General features: G+C 38.4%; 1 protein-coding gene across 1 annotated transcript in view; it reads left to right on the forward strand.

Moving 5' to 3' along the window:
• Positions 1 to 16,510, forward strand: part of LOC113164358 (NGFI-A-binding protein 1) — an 18,551-nt gene extending 2,041 nt beyond the window's left edge. The window contains exons 2-8 of the mRNA XM_026363622.1: positions 4,930 to 5,732; positions 5,848 to 5,981; positions 6,216 to 6,267; positions 7,897 to 8,016; positions 10,346 to 10,514; positions 13,166 to 13,321; positions 13,459 to 16,510. Of these exons, the coding sequence (XP_026219407.1) occupies positions 4,932 to 5,732; positions 5,848 to 5,981; positions 6,216 to 6,267; positions 7,897 to 8,016; positions 10,346 to 10,514; positions 13,166 to 13,321; positions 13,459 to 13,535 (1,509 nt within the window). The 5' untranslated portion in view covers positions 4,930 to 4,931 and the 3' untranslated portion in view covers positions 13,536 to 16,510. The remainder of the gene's footprint in view (positions 1 to 4,929; positions 5,733 to 5,847; positions 5,982 to 6,215; positions 6,268 to 7,896; positions 8,017 to 10,345; positions 10,515 to 13,165; positions 13,322 to 13,458) is intronic.
• The last annotated feature ends 5,230 nt before the right edge of the window (positions 16,511 to 21,740 follow it).

Consider the following 21,740-nt stretch of genomic DNA (forward strand, 5'->3'; position numbering starts at 1 on the left):
TTTTTGCATGAAAATTCCCACCGATCATTTATTAACATCAGATTAGCAGCTGATTAAACTGATGACTGAGTTACATTTAAATATCAGCATATTAATGCACCTACACACTGCAGGAACAGGGATCATGCAGGTTCACACTGTACAAGAAACTAGTTTGTGAGAAAACCTGAGCGTCAGTTTGTGTTCCACACATTTACTTATTTAGTTATAACTTAACATTTATTCAAGTTTTAAATATTTAATTCATGTTTACGTCTTTGTAAAGTGACTCGTTGGTGTAAAACAACCTTTTCTCCTCCTCTGCTCCATTTATCCATGGTGTGTATGTCTTAAAACCATCAGGAACCATACGAGTCCATTTGTTTTTACAGACAGTTAAATATGCAGAGTTACTGGTAGTTTCTCACTCATACTTCTTGGGAAACTCGTGTAGAAATTCAAAAGTGTAGAAACGCTCTTAGAAAACTCTCAGCTTCTAAGATCGATCATGGTTGATAACATGCGCTCACTTCAACGTTGTTTTTCCATTATTCAGACAGATGGACGCCGCAGAGGAAACAAAACACAGTATTTTGTATTTTCTATGATTCACTGAATCTTGTCTTGTGGACGTTTTAGCTTTTGTTCACACTACACTGAAAATCTTCATCAGCTCCTTCCCCTCGTCCTAAACTGACCATCCAACCATCGCCCCGACTTCATGACGTGATCGTTCAATTGTTATCTCTGTCGAAATTTGCTTTTCAACTCTATGTGCACGTGACCACGTGAACAATCAGGTACGAATGTGCCTCCCTATCTCAAGGACACCTGGCTTTTCACTTTGTCCTTAAGTTTGCATCTGTTAGAAACAGTTGTGATTTTACGAACCACTTCTTTTTTAGAAAGGTACTGTGTTTAAAATAGTAAAGATTTAGCAGCATCGAGTGGTGACGTTACAGAACGAGCAACTCGACAACGATAACGTGTAAATTTAGGTTCCTTGTTGTGGAACTTGGTTTATTACATTACTTTGGCATCTCTCTTTAGAAATTTAGAAAATGCTAAACAAGTGTTTATTCTAGTTTTGTGCCGTCTTCTGTTCCGATCTCGTTTTGCTTCTTCATGTTTTTGCTTTTTTCGAAACATCGACCTAAACTCCCTTTTTCTCTTGTGGTAAATTATAAGTGTGATCCTCCATTTCTCTAAATTTTAGTTCTCAAACTTCTCACGACGCTGATTCTTCTTCTTCTTTGCCAAAAAAGAATCTGTAATAATAATTATCTGGTGCATTACTGCCACCTACTGGACTGGAATGTGAGCAGCACCAAATTGAAGCGAAACACCGCTGTAGAAACACGGCAGCTTATGTGAAAGTGGATTCACTGCTTATGTAGATATAAAAGGCTCCTTCTAAGCTAATGGACGCGCTGATGGATCCCTTTAAATGTTAGTTTTTATTCCGTTAGTCACAGGGGAGTAAAGGGTTTATATTGAAGTTAAACCATCCAAACATATTCTTTAAAAATGTCTCTTTTCATACTGAACATGTGGACATTGTCTAAGTGAGGGCTGCCCTTCTCTGCTGTGCAGCTCTGAGCTTTAATATTGACCTTTAAATTGGTCACTTTTTCCACTTGTTGAGTTCTCATGATGTTGACACATCACGATGCTCATGCTGCACACGATGAACGTCTCCCCACAGTGATTTCGCTGCATCACTACTTTCTGTTCAGGTTTGACTCTCGTTTGTCACATTTTGTTTTTAATGATGTGTCGTAGTGAGACAGGTGGACGTTCAGCACGTTGAGCCACTGAAAGGTTTTCAGTTGATGACAACCACGTTTATTCACAGGTCACAAGTTCGAGTTGATTTCAGTCTGAAGCTTTAAGAACAAACCAGTATTAGACAACACGTGATCAATGTAATAGTGTCGTTTTTTAACCAAAACTGAATTTTCTAAAAAGCAAAGACCATGACAGCTTAAAGCTGCAGTGTGTAGAGTTAGTTAGTGAGTAGCTTCTTGTTTCTTAAACAACCATTTCTGAAGACATGGGGTCGTGGAAAAGATGTTAATCTGTTTCAGAGTCAAATTATGGACATGAAGCAAAGAAAACATCTGAGGAGGTGATGAAACTACTAAAACAGGGTTAAGAATTGTCCAATGGAAGAAGGTCATGTGGTCTGATGAGTCCAGATTGACCCTGTTCCAGAGTGATGGAGAATCAGAGTAAGAAGAGAGGAGGTGAAGTGATGCACCCATCATGCCTAGTGTCTACTGTACAAGTCTGTGGGGGCAGTGCTATGACCTGGGGTTGCTGCAGTTGGTCAGGTTTAGGTTCAAAGAATGAGGTCAGCTGACTACCTGAATATACTGAAGGACCAGGTTATTCCATCAGTGGTTTTTTTCTTCCCTGATGTCACGGGCATCATGACATGTTTTTTCCACCACAGAGTCCGGACCTTGACCCCACTGAGAAGACTTTGTTGAGACATTGCAGAAGCTTATTGAAACAATGCCACTGTGAATGTGTGCCGTAATAAAAGCTAAAGGCGGTCGAACAAAATATTAGAGTGTGTGACTTTTTTATTTTGGAGGGCATTAGTGTGTAATCACTCGTTAGCTTAGAATAAGGTTTAATATCTATCCTTATGGAGGGGGCCATGTTGGTCTGCCAGTAGTCCAGAATGGTCAAACACTATCTCTAGAGAGAGAATCATAGTCTGACACTGGTGACTTGTGTAGTCTTACATATTGTTGTTAAATCTGGTTTCTAAATATAAAACTATCAAAAGTAGCGTCACTTGACACATCAGTATTTGATGTGGTCGAGAAGAAGAGAGGCTCTCTTGTCTTTCACATTTTACACACATTTATTATATTATATCATTCAGTCCCGTTGGTTGTTGCTGTGCTGCCTTTGTTACTATTGTATGTTTTTCAGTAGCTGTTTCAGTCCTAATGGACGTTAATCGGACTTTGTGATGACCGACTCTCATCTTTTCCTCGAAGTACAGGAAGATCGTTTCTTTTATTGTAATCACATATAAGCCCCATTAAAACACATTTCCATCTGCTTCAGTTTGTCCTCAAGTTAAATCTGTAGCAGAGATTACAGCTAAAAAGTTTGACAAATGATATTCGTAGTGCACGTGGGCGGATGAGAGAGAAACCAACAGTTACGAAGGCACATTGCAGTCGCTGCTGCACGAGTGAAATGTCAGTGGCAGCTGTAGTTTTTTTGAATGCTAACAATGTAATTGTCGTGTGTCTGTTCATTTTTGAAGTGCTGTAGTGGATGCTCATTAAAATTAGAACAGTAAAGGAACAGAGATTAAAGAAACCCTTAATGAGAGACTGTGTCGAGTTACAGAGGCTAGTTTACGTGTGTCTGAATGGATCCAAAAAACACGACAACAACCTGTTTGTCGCTTTGTGGAGATTCTGACTTCAGGTTGGTGAATCGACAAATCTGCAGCAGTAGAAGAAGTGGTTTTAACGGTGGTATTTGTAGTTTGAGTACAGGTAAATATAACTAGGTATATGCAGTTTGCTTTCTTTCATTTGTCATTTTCCAGGCTCTCTCTGGCTTCGTTGGGGCCTGCATGGCTCTCTGGGCTGAGGCTCTCTGGGCCTATTCTGGGCGAGGCGAGCCCACCACCTACACATCCTGCAGGGGTGGAGAGAGGCATGTGGTCCTCCCAGCAACTCGGCCTGTTGACTGCCACTCCTCTGTTAGCTAGGCCTCCGCAGGGCCTCACATGCTCATAGGAACAGTCAGAAACAAGCCTCTTTCAGATCTTCACTGTTGCTTTTTCTCAATTTAGGTGCAAAGTGACAAGTATGGTTCCGATTTGAGTGTATTTGAGTGTTTCTCTGCTTTGTAAGGGTTGAGATTGAGGGCAGAGGGAATGACGTTTATTCACAGGGTTGTGCAAATGTGGAATCTCACGCATGTAGACATCCGTTTAGATAAACAGGTTTCTAGTCCTAGAACGAGCAAGAACCTTACACACATCTTATGTTACATGAATAAGGTCACATGCACACACCTGGGAAGATGTAGATTAAAAAAACACTTAAAAATAGTACCAGTGCTAAAAATGTTCGCACTTGTGGCTCGATGGAGAAACCATCTGTCCAGTCGCCATATTTAACCTTTACTCCTATGATACACTGAAATCAGGCACCTGTCTGGTAGTCATTGTGTGCAGTCATTAGAAAAAGTGTTTCACAGTCACTTTGTTCACAGAAGCAGGTGTGACTTAATGTGACAAAATGACAAGAGCAGGTTCTGATTTGTGGTTTTAAACAGTGTCATGTAGCTTTGTTTTTGTTGTATATAAGTTATATTTCATATTCTTAGTTTGTGTGTTCATAGTAGTAAAAGGTCTTTAAACGACTGTGAAGATCTGATCATCACAGATTAAATGTCCTGAGTGAATTTCTGACTTTGTCTTATCCTTAAAGGACAACTTGGTTTTTCTCGCCATTTGGTGCTCAGCAGGGGGGGTTCAGGCCCTCCAGTCACTTAAGTGACATTTCTACAGCTGAAACCTTAAAGTACGAACACATAGTAGAGAAAACATTTTCAGTGAGGTCACCCTCGTGGGAATAGTTTGACATTTTGGAAACTGTGCTTATTTGTTTTCTAAGTCGAATGATCAGATTGAAACCATTCTCATGTCTGTGCATTAAAAATGAATCAGCAGCCTAGTTAGCTTAGCTTAGCATAAAGACTGGAAACAGAGGGAAACATTTAACGTTAACTACACTAATCTGAAGTGTATGACCTCTGATTAAACACGTGCACAGGTAGAGTTTGTTCCCACTGGGGATGGCAAATGTACCTGTTTCCTTTTGTTTCCAGTGTTGATGCTAAGCTAAGCTATGTAAAGGCAAAGAGCAGTTTAACCTGAGGTCCTGTAACTTGTGTGTCGTCCTCCAGGTATGGCGGCGGTGTTGCCGAGAACCCTGGGTGAGCTGCAGCTCTACAGGATCCTGCAGCGAGCGAACCTGCTCTATTACTACGAGGCCTTCATTCAGCAGGGCGGCGACGACGTGCAGCAGCTGTGCGAAGCCGGAGAGGAGGAGTTCCTGGAGATTATGGCCCTCGTCGGCATGGCGAGCAAGCCGCTGCACGTACGTCGCCTACAGAAGGCGCTGCGCGACTGGGTCACTAATCCGGGTATCTTCAACCAGCCGCTCACCTCTCTGCCCGTCTGCAGCATTCCCGTCTACAAGCTGCCCGAGGGCTCGCCCACACTGCTCAGTGCTCAGGACCGAGCCAACACCGCCAGCGTCAAGATGCCAAAAGCCATCGCAGCCGCCTGCTCTGACCCAGGAAAGCTGGATGTTGCTCGGGACAAAGTATCAGCCGGGTCACCCCTGCAGGGCAGCAGCGAAGCTCGATTCTGGTCAGGCCACAGCAACGACAGCGAGCACAGTCTGTCGCCATCAGACCTCGGCTCCCCGTCCTCACCCAGAGACGCTCTGGAGGCTCTGGACGCTGCAGCTGTCCAGTCGGTCCTCGAGTGTGTGGACAGGATGGCGCCGGGACTTCCTAAAACAGACCTGGCTGAGGTCAAAGAGCAGCTGAAGAACAACAAGAAGTTGGCAAAGATGATCGGACACATCTTTGAAATGAATGATGACGACCCACGGAAGGAGGAGGAGATTCGCAAATACAGCGCCATCTATGGACGCTTTGACTCCAAGAGGAGGGACGGCAAACACCTGACGCTGCACGAGGTTGATAAATACACGTTACTGCTTTTCAAACACTTTGCTGAATGAATCTGTCCTCAGGAGCCTTCATGTTTGTGTTTTTCTGCACTAAACTGACTCATTCGTGTGTGATGTGCAGCTGACCGTGAACGAAGCAGCAGCTCAGCTCTGTATGAGGGACATGGCTCTGCTGACGCGTCGAGACGAGCTGTTCGGACTCGCCCGCCAGATTTCCAGAGAGGTCACCTACAAATACACCTACCGCACCAGCAAGTAAGAGCTAGTGTTCGCTGCTCACACCCAGTGAGTTCGAAATGATTTTACAACTTGTTTGTTTGATGAACGTGAACTTGTCGGCGGTTTTGTTGTCAAACAAAGCTTGAAGTTGAAGCATGAAATGGAGATCACTACAGTACTGGACTCACCTTAGTGTTCATCACCTCTGACTGTAGCTACAACGAGTTGTCGAATGAATGTTGAAATTAATGTCCCGATGTTTCTCTGCAGGTCTCGCTGTGGAGACAGAGACGAGCCGTCCCCCAAAAGGATTAAAACAGAGGTAAGAACAGCAGATAGATCAAAGCTGTGGAAAATATTCATGCTCACTTGTTTCTGTGTTAAAATATAAAACTATACTGAAACAAAGCTGTTGATGACACATTCATTAATGAGTTTTATTTATTTTCAAAGCACAATCTCTAATTCTCTGGTTTCATTTGCTGCTTTTCTTTCTCTCATGTGTTTGTAGACTGGAAATGTGTAGGATTTGGACTTTTAGTTGCACAAAACAAGCAAAACATCCACGTTTGGGAAACTTTATTGTCCAGTTTTTACAATTTTCTGATATTTCTTAGTATAAACTAACTGATCCTAATAATTTGGTTTGTTTTGTTTTAATATTTATAATTTGTTCACCTAATTTAAGTAATTTAAAATCTTATTGATGTATTTATTTTACTATATTTCTATTATATATTGTATTTTTTATTTATCTAATTTGAACATGTTCTTATTCTCTTTAAGTGCATTTCTTTAATTTCTCGCTCCCTGCTGATGCTAACCACCTAATTCTTGATCTGCTTGTCCCAAACAAACCACAAACTGAAAACGTATCGCTTCCTGTGTGAAAGAGCCATATGTAAAACCACAGATGGGAAATATTTTCTTTAGTCAATATTTGACTGTTAACTGACTTTAAGTTGCTTGTAGCCGTGTTGAACTGACACTTGAAGCTCATTCTGCTCATGTCACTCATTGGGTATTTTTAAAAACACTTCTAACGCCTGAAATGTAAAAACGCAGCCCTGGCAGATGGAGCTCCTCTGTGTGCAGTTATCAGAAAGCGAATGGACAGAGCAGAAACAGCCTTGAACACAGTACAAAGCCATCTCTCAGCGTTTGTCTCCTGACACACTTGGCTGAGAGTTCTGAATGGCTCCTCTCAGTTTGTAAACCAATGATCGAAAACATGTGGTGCCTGTGAACTGTGCAGGGATTTTAACCACAGCGATGAGCTGCAGATGAACCGACACCTGCTCACTGAAACTATTCTAGGATCCTTATGGGGGGTGGGGTGGGGGTGGGGGTGGGGGGTGGGGGGGTATTAGGGACTCTTTTTCTAAAGAAACAGAAAATTCCAGTTTATTGTCACAAAATATTAACAGAACTAACCAAAATAACCACACATTGATATTTATACTCTACACAGTAATGTTTCATTATCATAACTATTAGTTAGGTAGTGACAAAGTGGCAAAATGTTATATTCACTTATTATAACTGAGTTAAATATATTAAAGTAAAGAATTTCAAGATAAGAATGGACAAAAGGCTGAAATAATTTTATTTTGAAAAGCTGATGAAAAGACCTAACACAGAATACACTGTTATAACAATATATTAAAAAATATTTGTATATTTTCCGTAAATATGATGAGTTTAATACCAGTTCCCTCAAAACCTTCTGGTTTATTTGTTAAAAAAAAAAAGCTGAACAAGAAGTAAAAATGTCAGGTGTGAATGAAATGTCTAAATGTGGAACGTCAACTCCTCCCTGGGTCACTGAACGCCTCAAAATTTCCAGTAACAGTACTGTGGTTGTGCACCTGGCGTGACCTTTAACCTTTACTATATAAACAACATCTTCATCATAATGACATTCACGCTCTCTTTGTTTCGACACCTTCAGGAGAACTTCTTTGACATCCAGGAGGCGCTGCAGGCCATCCACATGAGGCAGGAGATGCTGAGGGAGCAGCTGGCTTGCGCCAAGTCAAAAGGAGAAGAAACGGTCGGACGAAACCTGCAGGTGGGCAGACGAATGAAAAAGAGATGCAGCTCCATCAACACACAATTATTAGTCTCACATTCATCATTCTGCAAGTCTGAAAATAGTCCTCAACAAATTGGTTGACTTTTGTCTTTAGTGCAGTGATTTATGGGAAAATTCAAAAAGTCAAAAATGAAATGTGAAAGATTCATTTAAAACTGAGGTAAAATGTTCAAAGCACAGTTCATGTTTCCTTCACCAGACTTTATTAAAATTAGGTAAAGTCATGCTGCTAACTAAAAAATGAACCGTGTCTGTGGTGTTAGGTAACATTTTACACAAGATTTACACAAACAATTATAGTCTATTTGACAATTTTGGAATAAGTACACTCAGTAGTCGGTGACCTTCCTCAGCAGATACAGTTTGCTCAGTTTTCAGTTGTTCAAAATAAACTTTTTTCCTGTTAAGCTACAGTTTCTTCAAGGTCAAGAATGAAATCTAAAACCCAGCAGGAACAAAACTTCCCTGCTGTTTACTGAGCAATGGGCTTTTGTTTCGTTTTAATGCAAACAAACAAGTGGGTCTGATATTACAGGAGGTAAATGTGACGTTAAAGTGAGAACACAGTGTCTCTTTAATGTAGAACCCAACCTCAGCTGTCGCCTTCTCACCAGCACATATGGAGACAAATTTCCACGTCAGCAGATGTTTGTGGCAGGAGGATCCAGTTTGATCCCAGTAATGGTCTTTATTGGTTTCCATGCTGCTGCCGCTGCTCCGGCTTGTTCCTAATTAGAGCTGGAGTGTAGGAGGAGAGCTTTATGATAACTCATTAGCCAGAAAACACACTCATGTGAACTGCCTGCTCCTTCACTGCGGCGGTGTGAACATATGTATCATCTCACGGACGCTTGTGTGGATGTTCGGGTTAATGAGTCTGTGTCAGTTTGTGTGTCTGCAGCCGCACTTGTCATTTTGATGTGATTTCCAGAAATCGTATTCAGGACAAGAAAAGATTTCATTTGCGTTCTCACTGCAGGCCGTCTGAACAATTTCATCCCATAATAATTTAAAGTGACAGTGACGTGCAGACTGACAATAACTGCACATCGCAGCTGTTTTTATTCCGGCACATTTCAGTTCCAGTTTGTGACAAGCAGCTTGAAAACAAGCTGCTTGTCAGTCTGTTACCTTCATTTGTCCTCCTCGTTAGTGCACACTGACTGCATTAATTACAGTAGTAGCTGGATCACTAGCTGGAATAGTGACTTAAACTATTTAATTTAATTAACTATTACTATTTAATTTTAAAGTTTTAAAAAAATAACAGTTGTTGGTGCTTTGAAAACAGATCAGCATAGTTAAAAAGATAAATATGTGCAGAAATAAATAAATAAAGCTGCTTAAGCTCAGTTAAAAGTTAATGTGACCAAAGAGTAGTGTGAACAATCAGAAGATGATGCACAGAACTAGGCACGATTCATAGTTAATGCTAGTTAACTATAACTAAAACTATAACTAAGTATAACGCTAAAATGAAGTTATAATAACAGATCTACAGAGAATTCTAACTTCTTTAATTAATTCTGTCTAAAGGTGCATGACCCATGAATGTGGGTGACGTTTGTTTGGTTTTTCTGCTGTGATCAGGTTCAGATTAGCACATCGTCGGCCAAAAGGACACATAGTCAAGTTAACGTCAAGTCTAAACAAAGTATTTATCCATCTATTTATATATACAAAATATTTTTATCTTCATTTAATGCCCTTTAAATGATATTTCCAAAATTACAGCCACTTTTTCTTGGTCTGACAGTATCAAATAATACTAATAATGTATTAGGGCTGCAGGTACCAATTATGTTCATTATCAATATATTATTATGCTAATTATCAGCAGAAATTTGTAAATACATTTATAAAAGTATCCAGAGCGTCTGAAAAGTCTGTTTTTAAAAAAGTAATAGGTAACAATTGACAGAAAAGCAAGACAGTCACATTTTAGAGGAGAGGAGCCCAGCAAATGATTAATTAGCTGATTATTAAAATATATCTTGAGTAACACATATTTACAGTATGTAGCCAGAACAAAACGGTGTCTTTATGTATTTGTGCTCCTCATTTTTGTCTGATTCAAGAGTAATACAGTTTAAAATGCATTTCAAACAGTAAGAAATATGTAGTACAAACCTTTGCCACAGTAATCTGATGATGTACAGTACATTGTGTATTTGTATGAATCAGTTTATAATTCTATATTATTAACTATTTGTCACCTCTTAAACGTTCTTACCAACTAAATAAAGCAAAGCTGAAATGAAGCAGAGTCACAAACTCCATGAACACCTGTGTTTTCCTCCATCAGATGCAGCTGGAGCGTCTCCTGGCGAGGCAGATGGAGATCCTCCAGGACGCCGCTGTTCAGGAGCGACTCCAGGCTCTGGACTGGAGGATCCCCCCCGCCGCCTTAAAGTACCTCAACGACGCCCAGAACACCAACGGAGCCGCCGCCGATGCCAGCAGAGACAACCAAGGTGGGACATGAGCTGCTGAAGCCTGACAGACAGAAACCTTTTAGAATTCATCTTTGTCTTCAGAGCAGCCTGATGTTTTTGGTGGCGTCACCTCAGCTCTGGTGCAAAATGATTAGTCTGGAAGCTGCTGTACTGTAGAATCATGATTTGCAGCTGAGTGTCTTTTCCAAATTCAGCCCAACAGCAGAGTAGGTCAGATGTTTTCTTTACTCCCTATTCTGCCAGACCATGAATACAAGTGAGAATAAGTTTTGGCTGGAGCCACGTCGCTGCACCGTCACAGTGAACAACCAGTAAATAATTCTTTCCTCATTTAGGACCATCGTGCTCAGATAGCCACGTTCTGTCTGAATAAAGCACAGTTTTTGTTACAGTAAATATATATTAATCTATAAAATCGACGTCCTCCAAACAGGGATCTGAAGATTCTGCTAAGTGTAGTGTTGTATTTTTAATGTTGTCCTTCAATAAGTTCTGTGAATGCCTGAAGCTCGGCTGCATGGATGCAGCTCAAATTTCAGCCAGAGGTCGAAGGCGTGGAGTTTAATTTATCAAACTAGAACTAGAGACTAAACACGGTGTTAGAAAATAATTCCACTAAGATGTCTGGATTAGCCCTGTTCTGCTTATTGGATCCGCTCTTCTGTTCCATTGTAATTGGCTCGCTGCTGTCTCCAGGATCAAATCAGGGGAAAACTCAGCTGTGAGTGAGGTCTTTAGCCAAATGAGTTCCCATCGTTGGTCTTGAAGCCTAACAGGAAACAAACAGGCTGAATTTGAGCCTAATTTGACTTGATTTTTTTGGAGTGCAGCAGGCTAATTTGAAGAGAATAGGTCTTTCATGTTCTAAATGCCACAGGATGTGTACGTGGCTCTGTGGATGGAAACAACACCTATAGGTGCTGATTTTCCACACCCAGAAGTGGCAGCTGTCACTTTTTTTCTTGCTCTGACTTCTCAAACACAGAGAGGGAAGAAGAGAGAGAGAAAAGAAGCATCATTATTCAGGATCTTACTTCTCCTCCAGGCCTCATCTCATTTTCATCCTTTTCCTCCCTCACCCACTCCCGACAGCTCATTATATTGCTGTTCCCACAATTCCCACAATGCACCTGTAATTATCACTCCCACGCCTGTTTACCTCCAGCCAGTTGCCCGGAGGGGGGCGTCTCTCTCTCTCTCTCTCTCTCTGTCTACCTCTCTCTCTCCTCCCCCTCCTTTCCTCTCTTTCCTCAGTTGTCCTTTTCTTTTTTCTCTGTCATTTGTCATTTCTTTTCTTCTCTGTCCTGTCCTCTGTGTTTCTTCTTCTCTTCCTTTTTTTCTACCACTCAGTTTTCCATTGTCTTTCACTGTTTTTTGTTTCTTTATTATCGCTGAGGTAACTTTAAAGCTGCTACCATTAGTCAGGTAATTGCTTGACGGAACATTAGTTTAGATGTGAAACAAGCTTGTTTCAGTTTGTCACATGAAAAATTTGATGGGTTTTTTTATATGACATGTGATATATGACAGTAACTTGAAAGTATTTTTGTTTTGTTGGGAGAAAACATAAATTAGAAGACTTCACTTTGAGCTATGTGACATCACTTTCTATATTTTCTGACATTTCATTGGAATGATTAATTGAGGAAGTAGTTGGCAGATTAGTCACGTGTCTTGATGTATCATCAACTCAGGTCACATAATGGTTTATATATATATATATGTTAATAGGAACTAAATGAAATTAAAAGTAGAAACCAGTGGAGATTAAGTCTTACTGCTCATCTCCAAGTAGTGTTAAAAAGCTAGAAACAAAAATGGGTTCTTCCTTCACAGGTAACTGAGATGGTAAAATAATGTTAGAAGGTTTCTTAGATGTCAAGGAACCAGAGACAGATTTCCACTCAAATGATCAGACACATGCATGATGTTAAAATCATGCATACAAAGATATAAATAACAAGGTGTCTCATGTTCATATAAACATCACAGCTGGAGCGTGATCAAAACCAGGAGAAAATGTCAATCTAAGATACAAGTATAAAGTCAGTAACAACTTAGATGAAGAATAATTGTATGTCAGTAGTCAGCACCGAGCTGTGTGGCAGTACAGGAAACACAGGAAAATCTTCCCTCTCTGTCTTTGTTTCTTTCTTACTCTCAAAGGGAATAAAGGCAAACACAAGGGATCAGCAGCTTAAAACACAAACACAGGCTTTGTTACCACTGAGAATAATGATAACATATAAAACAAAGCCAGCATTAGAACATCTGGACGGATGATTTCATTGGGTTTCATTTTATATGGCTGGTTTTCTTTCAGTCATATCTGACAGCTAGTAAGCACAATTGTTATTTAATGCAATAACTAATAAATTGGTAATGCATGAATTTTTATATATGAATATATGCCAGACTGAATCTTTTGATTTTCCTTCATGTTGTTTTTCCTGATTGTAATACAGAGCTGTTGTGTTTGACAGTTGTTTGAATTTTGTTTCAGAAGCTTTTACAAAAATAAAGTTTGATAGAGCCACATACACATTTTGGGGGTTTAGATTTTTCTCCATGAAATTTTCTATATTTCCAATGTTTTTGGCAGTAATATGAAGCCCTGAAGAAAATCTGAGTTACAAAGTTCTGGTAACAATAACTTCTTCCTCTTCCAGATGAACGGCCAATCAACTTGCGGGTGGTTAGTCAAAGTATGCAGGAAGGAGATCTCCCACTGGGCAAGCAGCTAGCAAATGAACTGAAGCGTCATCACAACCATAACAACAACAACAGTAACAGCAACACAGAGGAGACAAAAACACCAGCAACAGGTTAGTAATGTTGACTTCCTGCTGTTTTCCGTATTTAATGTGTTCTACAGTTGGTGTTTTGTGAGTTTCTGTATTTGGTGTTACACCAAATTGTAAACCTCTTTGCTGATGATACCCTCCTTTGTCCTTCTCTTTAGAAAATGGGACGTCGCAGCGAGCGTCCAGCAATGCAGAAAAGAAGACCATCAAGTCAGAGCCGGAAGACTCCACATAGTGCCTCCTGCCTTCCGCCTCACCCACCAACCACCCAACCCCCACTGTACCCACCTCCTCATTCTACTCACACTTGACAGTATGCAGTTATTTACCCATCAATAGATACTAAGCAAGCACAGCCACAGTAGAGCCTTAACAACCAATGTTGCCTCATGAATAGCATTTATTTTTCTTTGATTTTGTCTTTTTGTTTGTTTGTTTGTTTGTTTTAAAAGGTATTTGCCAAAGCACCTAGAGAGCGTGTTGAGAAGCCCCTCGGTGCTCTGCGGGTCTTTGTCTGTTGATTAACCGTACATGCTAGATGTACATGCAATTTAAGAGTGATCTGTTGTAGACATTTGTATACTCTTTACCTCTCCCTGGGTGTTACTTGTGTTGCTTTCTTTGGACAGCCAGGTTCTAGACAGTGATACGGGGGCTGAGTCTTAACTCAAACGTCGATTCAGAGATGGAACAATAGCAGCATTTTGTGGAACATGGTGCAGTGTCGCTGTTTGTCCAAATTGTTGTGAGAGCAGCATCTTAGTACCACTGATGTAAAACCAACGTACGATTTTACCCAGAGTTTCTCCTTCAGAGTTTTTGCAAAACAAATCTCAATACTTCAGGATTGGCAGTGTCCCTACAGTTTTGTGAATCTTGAATCTTTGGTTCAGGGAAGGATTGCCAGTTAATTTGGCACATGAATTGATGGTTAGCAGAGAATTCATCCTATTTACTTTGTTGATTCCCTGAGTTTTCATCTAGTACTACTTGTAGTGTACCTGTAAGTTGGTTCATGGTTCCCAGATGATATATCCCTGTGACACTGGTGGTGTCCTCAGCCACCAGCATCTTTGGTGTGGAATATCTTAACAAGGCATGAATTGGCACAAAACTGCGTATAGATCTTCATGTGACACTACAGTGTACAATTTTAGTAACCACTAAACGTTAAACATTCATATCAGTCTCAACTGTATTTTGTATTTAGTGCTAATGTTAACACACTAACACTGCCCTGAGATGGTGAGCATGTGGTCAACACTAGACTGTTGTCATGTTAGCATGCTATTTAAAATCTCATTTCACCAAAAACACAATATTAATGGAACATTAACATTCTTGAAACATGTGTAATTATTTTTTTAGTGGCCATTTTATGACAACATAAAATGCTTTTTAAAGTATTCAACACATAATAAGAGCAAACAATAGTAGACTGTGGCTGGCTTTGAAAAATTAAAAAGCCAATTTCATGACTTCACAAGCCACCCATCGTTTTTTATAGTAAGAGCAAAACTTACCAGCAATAGCCAAAGATTTAACAGCATCTGACTGGTGGCTTGTGATTGTTTTCCTGGACGTTACCACATGTCATCTGAGCCTTCGTCACTCTGCGCAATCTAAACAAGGTGTTTGCGTTTGTACTGTAACTCAAATCTAAAAGTGCTGTAGGGAGTTTGAGTTAGGATTCAGCCCCTCTGGCAGGTTCGGTTTTTTTGTTGTTGTTGTTCACTTCATATGGTAAAACAGGAGAGGTGGGATTAGTCCTTCCTTCCTCACTCTTGTCTTGTGTATATTTATGGGAGGTAATTTAAGAAGAGGATGTATAGGAGCTGTTGTAGAATAACAGCAGGGGACCTCTGTCATTCGTCTTGGCAGGATGACTGGGCTGGCATGCCGGAGGCCGAGCTAATTGGTTCATTTCACTTTGTAATTTAGCAAAACACTGCTGCTGAACCGAAACCATGTATCTGCAAATAGGGAGTATTTTAGGAATAAAGATGCCGTGTCTTTCGTAGAACTAATCCAACAAGCTTTCAGCAGGCCCAACGACACAATATATAAACTTTCAACTGAGGAGAACAAAATAATAAATGTTGCAGATATGTGGTTTTTCAACAACAGCAGAGAAAAAGCAAAATTATGTTTATTGCTGTTCTTGATGAAGCAGCAGCCTGGGGTCTGTAAATAGTACCATGATAACAAATAGTGCTAGCCTAATCTCTCAACCAGGGTTTTCCTTTGTCAAGTGTAACTTTGCTGTAGATTTTTGGTGTCAATGCAGTGTTTATGTATGTAGAGCAAATAAAAAAAAAGAAATTAAGTGTCATTGAGGAAAAAATCCAACAGTGTGAAGGTGTCCGGTATATAAAAACATGCTTTACATGATGATAATGTTTGATTAGCCTTAGCTCTTAACAGTGTTTAACCCACCTGTGATGGCCATCTGTGCATATTTCAAAGACGTGTTTTTGCTGTTTAAAGGTAGATACATAACAATTAAGTGTTCACTGTGTTTTATGTGTTCACCCCACTGTGTAAATATGTCTGTTAGGTCTGAAATGATAATAATGTCTAGACAATTTGGTCTAACTATTTCCCCTCTGTTATCTGCAGATAGTTTAGTCTCACTCAGCGTAATGACAGACCAATGCAATATTTATGTAACTAATAAGTCTATTTGCATACTATATGGATCCATCATTTTGTCATGTGCTCAGTAACTGTATGTCTGTCACAAACTCCAGGTGAGGAAAGTTTGTGTTGTCTCACTTTTAGTGCACAGAGCACTGTATTTGTATTTAAGGACATTGTGCTCTTTTCATGAGGTAGTTTTGTTTCAAGCAGCCACTATAGCAAGAAACTAGTGAGGATTTTGAGTTGTGATCTGTTGTAAAAACCTGGTTTGTTAAAGCTAAACCGGCTGGTGAATCCTGGGAGATAAAGCCGTGGTGGTTTGGGGACAAAGAAGTGATTTGGTCTCCCGCCTGACCGGCTCAGACACTGGCCGAGTTAGTGACTGTTGTACGATGTTTCTGAGAAAAGCGCATGTCTGACCTGCCGTCTCACTGATCACAGTTCTCCTCACTGTTTATTGTAAAGTGATAGATTAGGCTTCACCTAGTTATGCACCTGTTTTTTTAAACACTAATATATTTTATTTGTTATACAGCACATAAACATTAAACTTTATTTTTTTGAACTCTATTGTGTGGTGCGTTCTGTGATGAATCTTCACATGATAATTCAACTGTTGACTGATATTTGAGGCTGAAACCTGCACAAATCTAACACAATGGAACATACAGTAACTTGTCAGTGTTCTTTGGTGGATTAATAACCACCTGACAGATCATTTACTTTAAATTTAATTGTTGGGTCTGTTAAAAAAAGCAGCCAGTTTAAATGCCTTTTAGCTGGATTCATGCAACATTTGCCCTGAGTCCTCTTGACCAACTCTGGCTGCTGACAGTGACCCAGAACAAGCCTGTAGGCTGCTAACTGCTAACATTTTTATAATTTAGATTATTGTAATATTTATTTTTATGCTGCTATAGCACCTGAATTTTCTTTTGCGGATCAATAAAATGTAACTTTACAAAACATAGCAAACCTTCAATAATTGGTGCTAATAATGAAAGTTTATACTGAGGCCATACTGAGGTAATACTCTGTTTGTTTGTCTCATTGCTCATCTCAAGCCAAGAAACTAATGGCACAGACAAGGTCTTTGTAGTCCAGTAATAACAGGTTATAGTCTTAGTAACACTATAATGTAGTCATAATAATGTTTTGCTTGATTATATATTAGCTTCCCGCTACAGGGAGGAGCTGCAGTTTCAGTGTCTTGCTCAAAAACTAAACAGAAACATCGCTGGTTTGAATCCTGACTTAAAAATCGGATCTCACGACAAGATGCCCTTGAGCCAGGCAGGGAAAAATGTGAATGTGTCCGCTAACGCAGATTCAGACAGGGTTTGGGGATGAAAGGAGCAGGAAGGACGGTTCATTTAAAGGAGAGTGTGTGTCCTCTGTTTTCTCCTTTTTCTGTTTTGGACTTTTCTGAGATGAATCCCTGCACAGGCCATTTGCATCAGCGTCACATCAACACATTGTGAAACTGGCTGATGACTCACTCTGACGCAGGTCCTTTTCACATACCTCCCATCATCCTCTCCCTCACTCTCTATCTCTTTCTCCACTCCCTCCATCCCTCTCTCACCCTCCCCACCCCCTGCTCTCTCTCTCTCTCTCTCTCTCTCTCTCACACACACATACACGCAGACAGATTTTCTCTGGAGAATAGCTCGGCTCATGAACACCCACGCTGGTTGCTGTTCACAGTGGCAGCCCTGCTCGACTCTCAAACAGCCACCCCTCCCCTCGCTGTCCTCCTCCTCCTCCAGTGCAAGTCACTGATGATGATGTGTTGCTGTGGCAACGGGCTGGAGGTGGGCGGCTCCACGGGCGGTGGGCGGAAGCCAGCCGCTAAGCAGCGTGGGAGGGATCTGCCGAGCGCACCCATCACCCTCATTTTGAAAGGAGCAGGAAGCTGACTGCTTTTGAGAAGGTGTGGGTGTTGGTGAATTATCGCCTCTCCTCCCTGCAGCTTCGTTAGGGATCGCCTTGTTTGTCTCCCTTCCTTCCTTCCTTCCTTTGTTTTCTGCTTTACTGCTGCATGCGCTAAAAATGCAGCTGCTCAGGAGGGATTTCTGCACAAAATTAAACTTCAAGAGCGTTTGTTAGTTTGAAAAAGGGATATTTCTCTGCTGTTTTGTCACATTACACCAAACAGCTCTCAGTATAGACTCTTGAGAAATAAGAAGCATGGACATTAAGGGATGAAATAACTGAAGAGAAAAGGATTCATGCTGCAAATATGTAGTTTATAGGATGACGTGGCTCTAGAGATCATTCTCCATGCATCTATTTCTCATTTGAGACCAGCATTATCAATACAAAAGCAAACTATCCTCTACAGTAAATTCCTTTTGACCATCAGGGTCAAGTAAAAAGTGCACGAAAACAAAACATGTGTGACACATTATAAATATATATGAATGTAGGAAATAAGTAAACCAGCACAAATATTAAGAGAGTTAAACCAAACTACAGTAGTACTACAGACGACTGTTGTATTTTACTGTATTTTCATTATTGTTCTGCACAAAATCATGCAGACATAAGATTTAAAGTTATGAAGTGCAGAATTAGTTAAATACAGCACAAAAATATCCTCAGTTATTGGGAATGCAAACTTATCTGTTGCGTTTACTGTAATAAAAAAGGTTTTTACACCTGTTTGTAAAACCCCTACAAGCAGATGGTGTCAGATTCAAAGTATCTGACACCATCTGGTAGAAGAAGGTCGTGTGTGTGTGTTTGTGTGTACGTGTCAGCTCATTCCCTGCATCATGACACAGTTTTAATGCACATTAAGTTTTAGAAACACTCCAGAGTTTGCATGAAAAACTGTTTTAGGTTAAATAGAAACGATAGCAACAGCAACCTGTTCAATATAAAGTACATGATGCGTGTACAAGTGTTGTTGGTTAACACTCAAAGTACTGAACAGCACTTTACCTGGGTTTATTTTCTTTATGATAAAAACAGGTGCTGACATAATCTTTAAACCTGAAGCATTTTCTTTTTCTGTTAACATTTGCTCCCATTCAGTCATGCTGATGCTGGTTTACATTTTCAGTTTATCCCACATGTGCTGAACAAGGTTAAAGTCGGGGTTCTGGGAGATCCCAACAGTTTAATATCTCGTCCAGAAACTACCTACATTTCCCTCAACCGCTCCAATTATTTTTAAATGACAATGTGGATTCCTGTAAAACCTGTGCGGACATTTTGTTGGAAGTCCCCTTTACTTCTTAACACGATCGAATGGAAATGCAGAGCTGCAGAGTCTGGGTTACTTCCAGCAGACTTACTCCTAATTCACCAGTGTCTCCTGTTCCAAGTGAGGCATTATTACTCAGCGTTAATGTATTTGTTTTATCCTACTTAGTGCTCCATGTGGGTGGAGTTTACCGAGCTTCAGATAAAGTCGGATAAAAGTTGGGAGACGCAGAAAAGCAAACTAAATCAACTTCCAAAATACTTTCCAGTGAGTAATCTCTTTTATAGGTCATTATTTTATGCTGGGTGTCAGAATCCACCCACCAGGGCTGCCAAGGAGGTCAAAACAAACATTACAACAGTGTCTGACTCAGGTTGAATACAGTAAGAAAAGTCCTGCAGTTTTATTTATCTAGATCAAAAGCAATAGACCTGAAAGCCGAACTTTCAAGATAGAAAAAGGGGAATGATATAGAACTTAGATTGTATATCAGGATATCCCAGAATACGCACACATTTGCATATTTGTAAGAAACTAAATAAAACACATAGCTCTCTCTGTGGGGGCTGAGATTCCTGGATTGTTAATGCTCCGCCTGTTGCCTGTGGACAGAACCAGGAGGTGGTGCTGTGACTGTGACGCCCCCTGCTGTGAAACCCACAGTACCCACAGTACATGTGCAGTACCAAAAGATTTCACACGGTGTCACACCAGGATCAAATATTACAGTGTGCAGACAGAGCCTGGGATTCTTCAAGAACTTATTTCTCATATTCTAACTTATTTAAAGTGTGTCTCACGTATTTTACTACATTAGAAACACACATTCATGTGTTCTGTGAATATTACCCTACAGCATAACCACACTCACCTGCTTTTCCATAAATATCCATATAGATATATATTAAGACACATCTATATTCTAAATGTAGATATATAGATATATAGATAAGACATATCTATATTCTAAATGTAGATATATAATTAAGACATATCACTAAGACCTATATTCTAAATGTAGATATATAGATATATAGTAAGACATATCCATAAGAATATATGCTATATCTAAATAATAAGATAAATATTAAGACATCTATATTCTAAGTAGAATAGATATTAGATATATATCTAGATATATATATAAGCAATCTATATCTAAATATCTATATAGATATATAGATTATATTAAGACATATCTATATTCTATAATATATATATATATATCATTAAGACATATCTATATTCTAAATATATATATAGTATATATTAAGACATATCTATTCTAAATGTAGATATATAGATATATATTAAGACATATCTATATTCTAAATGTAGATATATAGATATATATTAAGACATATCTATATTCTAAATGTATATATATATTAAGACATATCTATATTCTAAATGTAGATATATAGATATATATTAAGACATATCTATATTCTAAATGTAGATATAGATATATATTAAGACATATCTATATTCTAAATGTAGATATAGATATATATTAAGACATATCTCTATTCTAATATATATATAGATCTATATTAAGACATATCTATATTCTAAATATATATATAGATCTATATTAACATCTCTATATTCTAAATGTAGATATATAGATATATTAGCATATTATATTCTAAATATATATATAGATATATATTAAGACATATCTATATTCTAAATATATATATATATATTAAGACTATCTATATTCTAAATGTAGATAGATATATAAGACATATCTATATTCTAAATCTATATATAGATTATATTAAGACATATCTATATTCTAAATATATATATAGATATATATTAAGACATATCTATATTCTAAATATATATATATAGATATATATTAAGACATATCTATATTCTAAATGTAGATATATATTAAGACATATCTATATTCTAAATATATATATACATTAAGATATATCTATATTCTAAATGTAGATAGATAGATATATATTAAGACATATCTATATTCTAATATATATTAGATATATATAAGACATATCTATTCTAAATATATATATAGATATATATTAAGACATATCTATATTCTAAATGTAGATATATAGATATATATTAAGACATATCTATATTCTAAATGTAGATATATAGATATATATTAAGACATATCTATATTCTAAATATATATATATATATTAAGACATATCTATATTCTAAATATATATATATATATTAAGACATATCTATATTCTAAATATATATATACATTAAGACATATCTATATTCTATATATATATATATATATTAAGACATATCTATATTCTAAATGTAGATATATAGATATATATTAAGACATATCTATATTCTAAATATATATATATATATTAAGACATATCTATATTCTAAATGTAGATATATAGATATATATTAAGACATATCTATATTCTAAATATATATATAGATATATAGATATATATTAAGACATATCTATATTCTAAATATATATATATAGATATATATTAAGACATATCTATATTCTAAATATATATATAGATATATATTAAGACATATCTATATTCTAAATGTAGATATATAGATATATAT

This window comes from Anabas testudineus, chromosome 2 (assembly GCF_900324465.2).
Source record: "Anabas testudineus chromosome 2, fAnaTes1.2, whole genome shotgun sequence".
In the NCBI taxonomy this organism is placed as follows: Eukaryota; Metazoa; Chordata; class Actinopteri; order Anabantiformes; family Anabantidae; genus Anabas; species Anabas testudineus.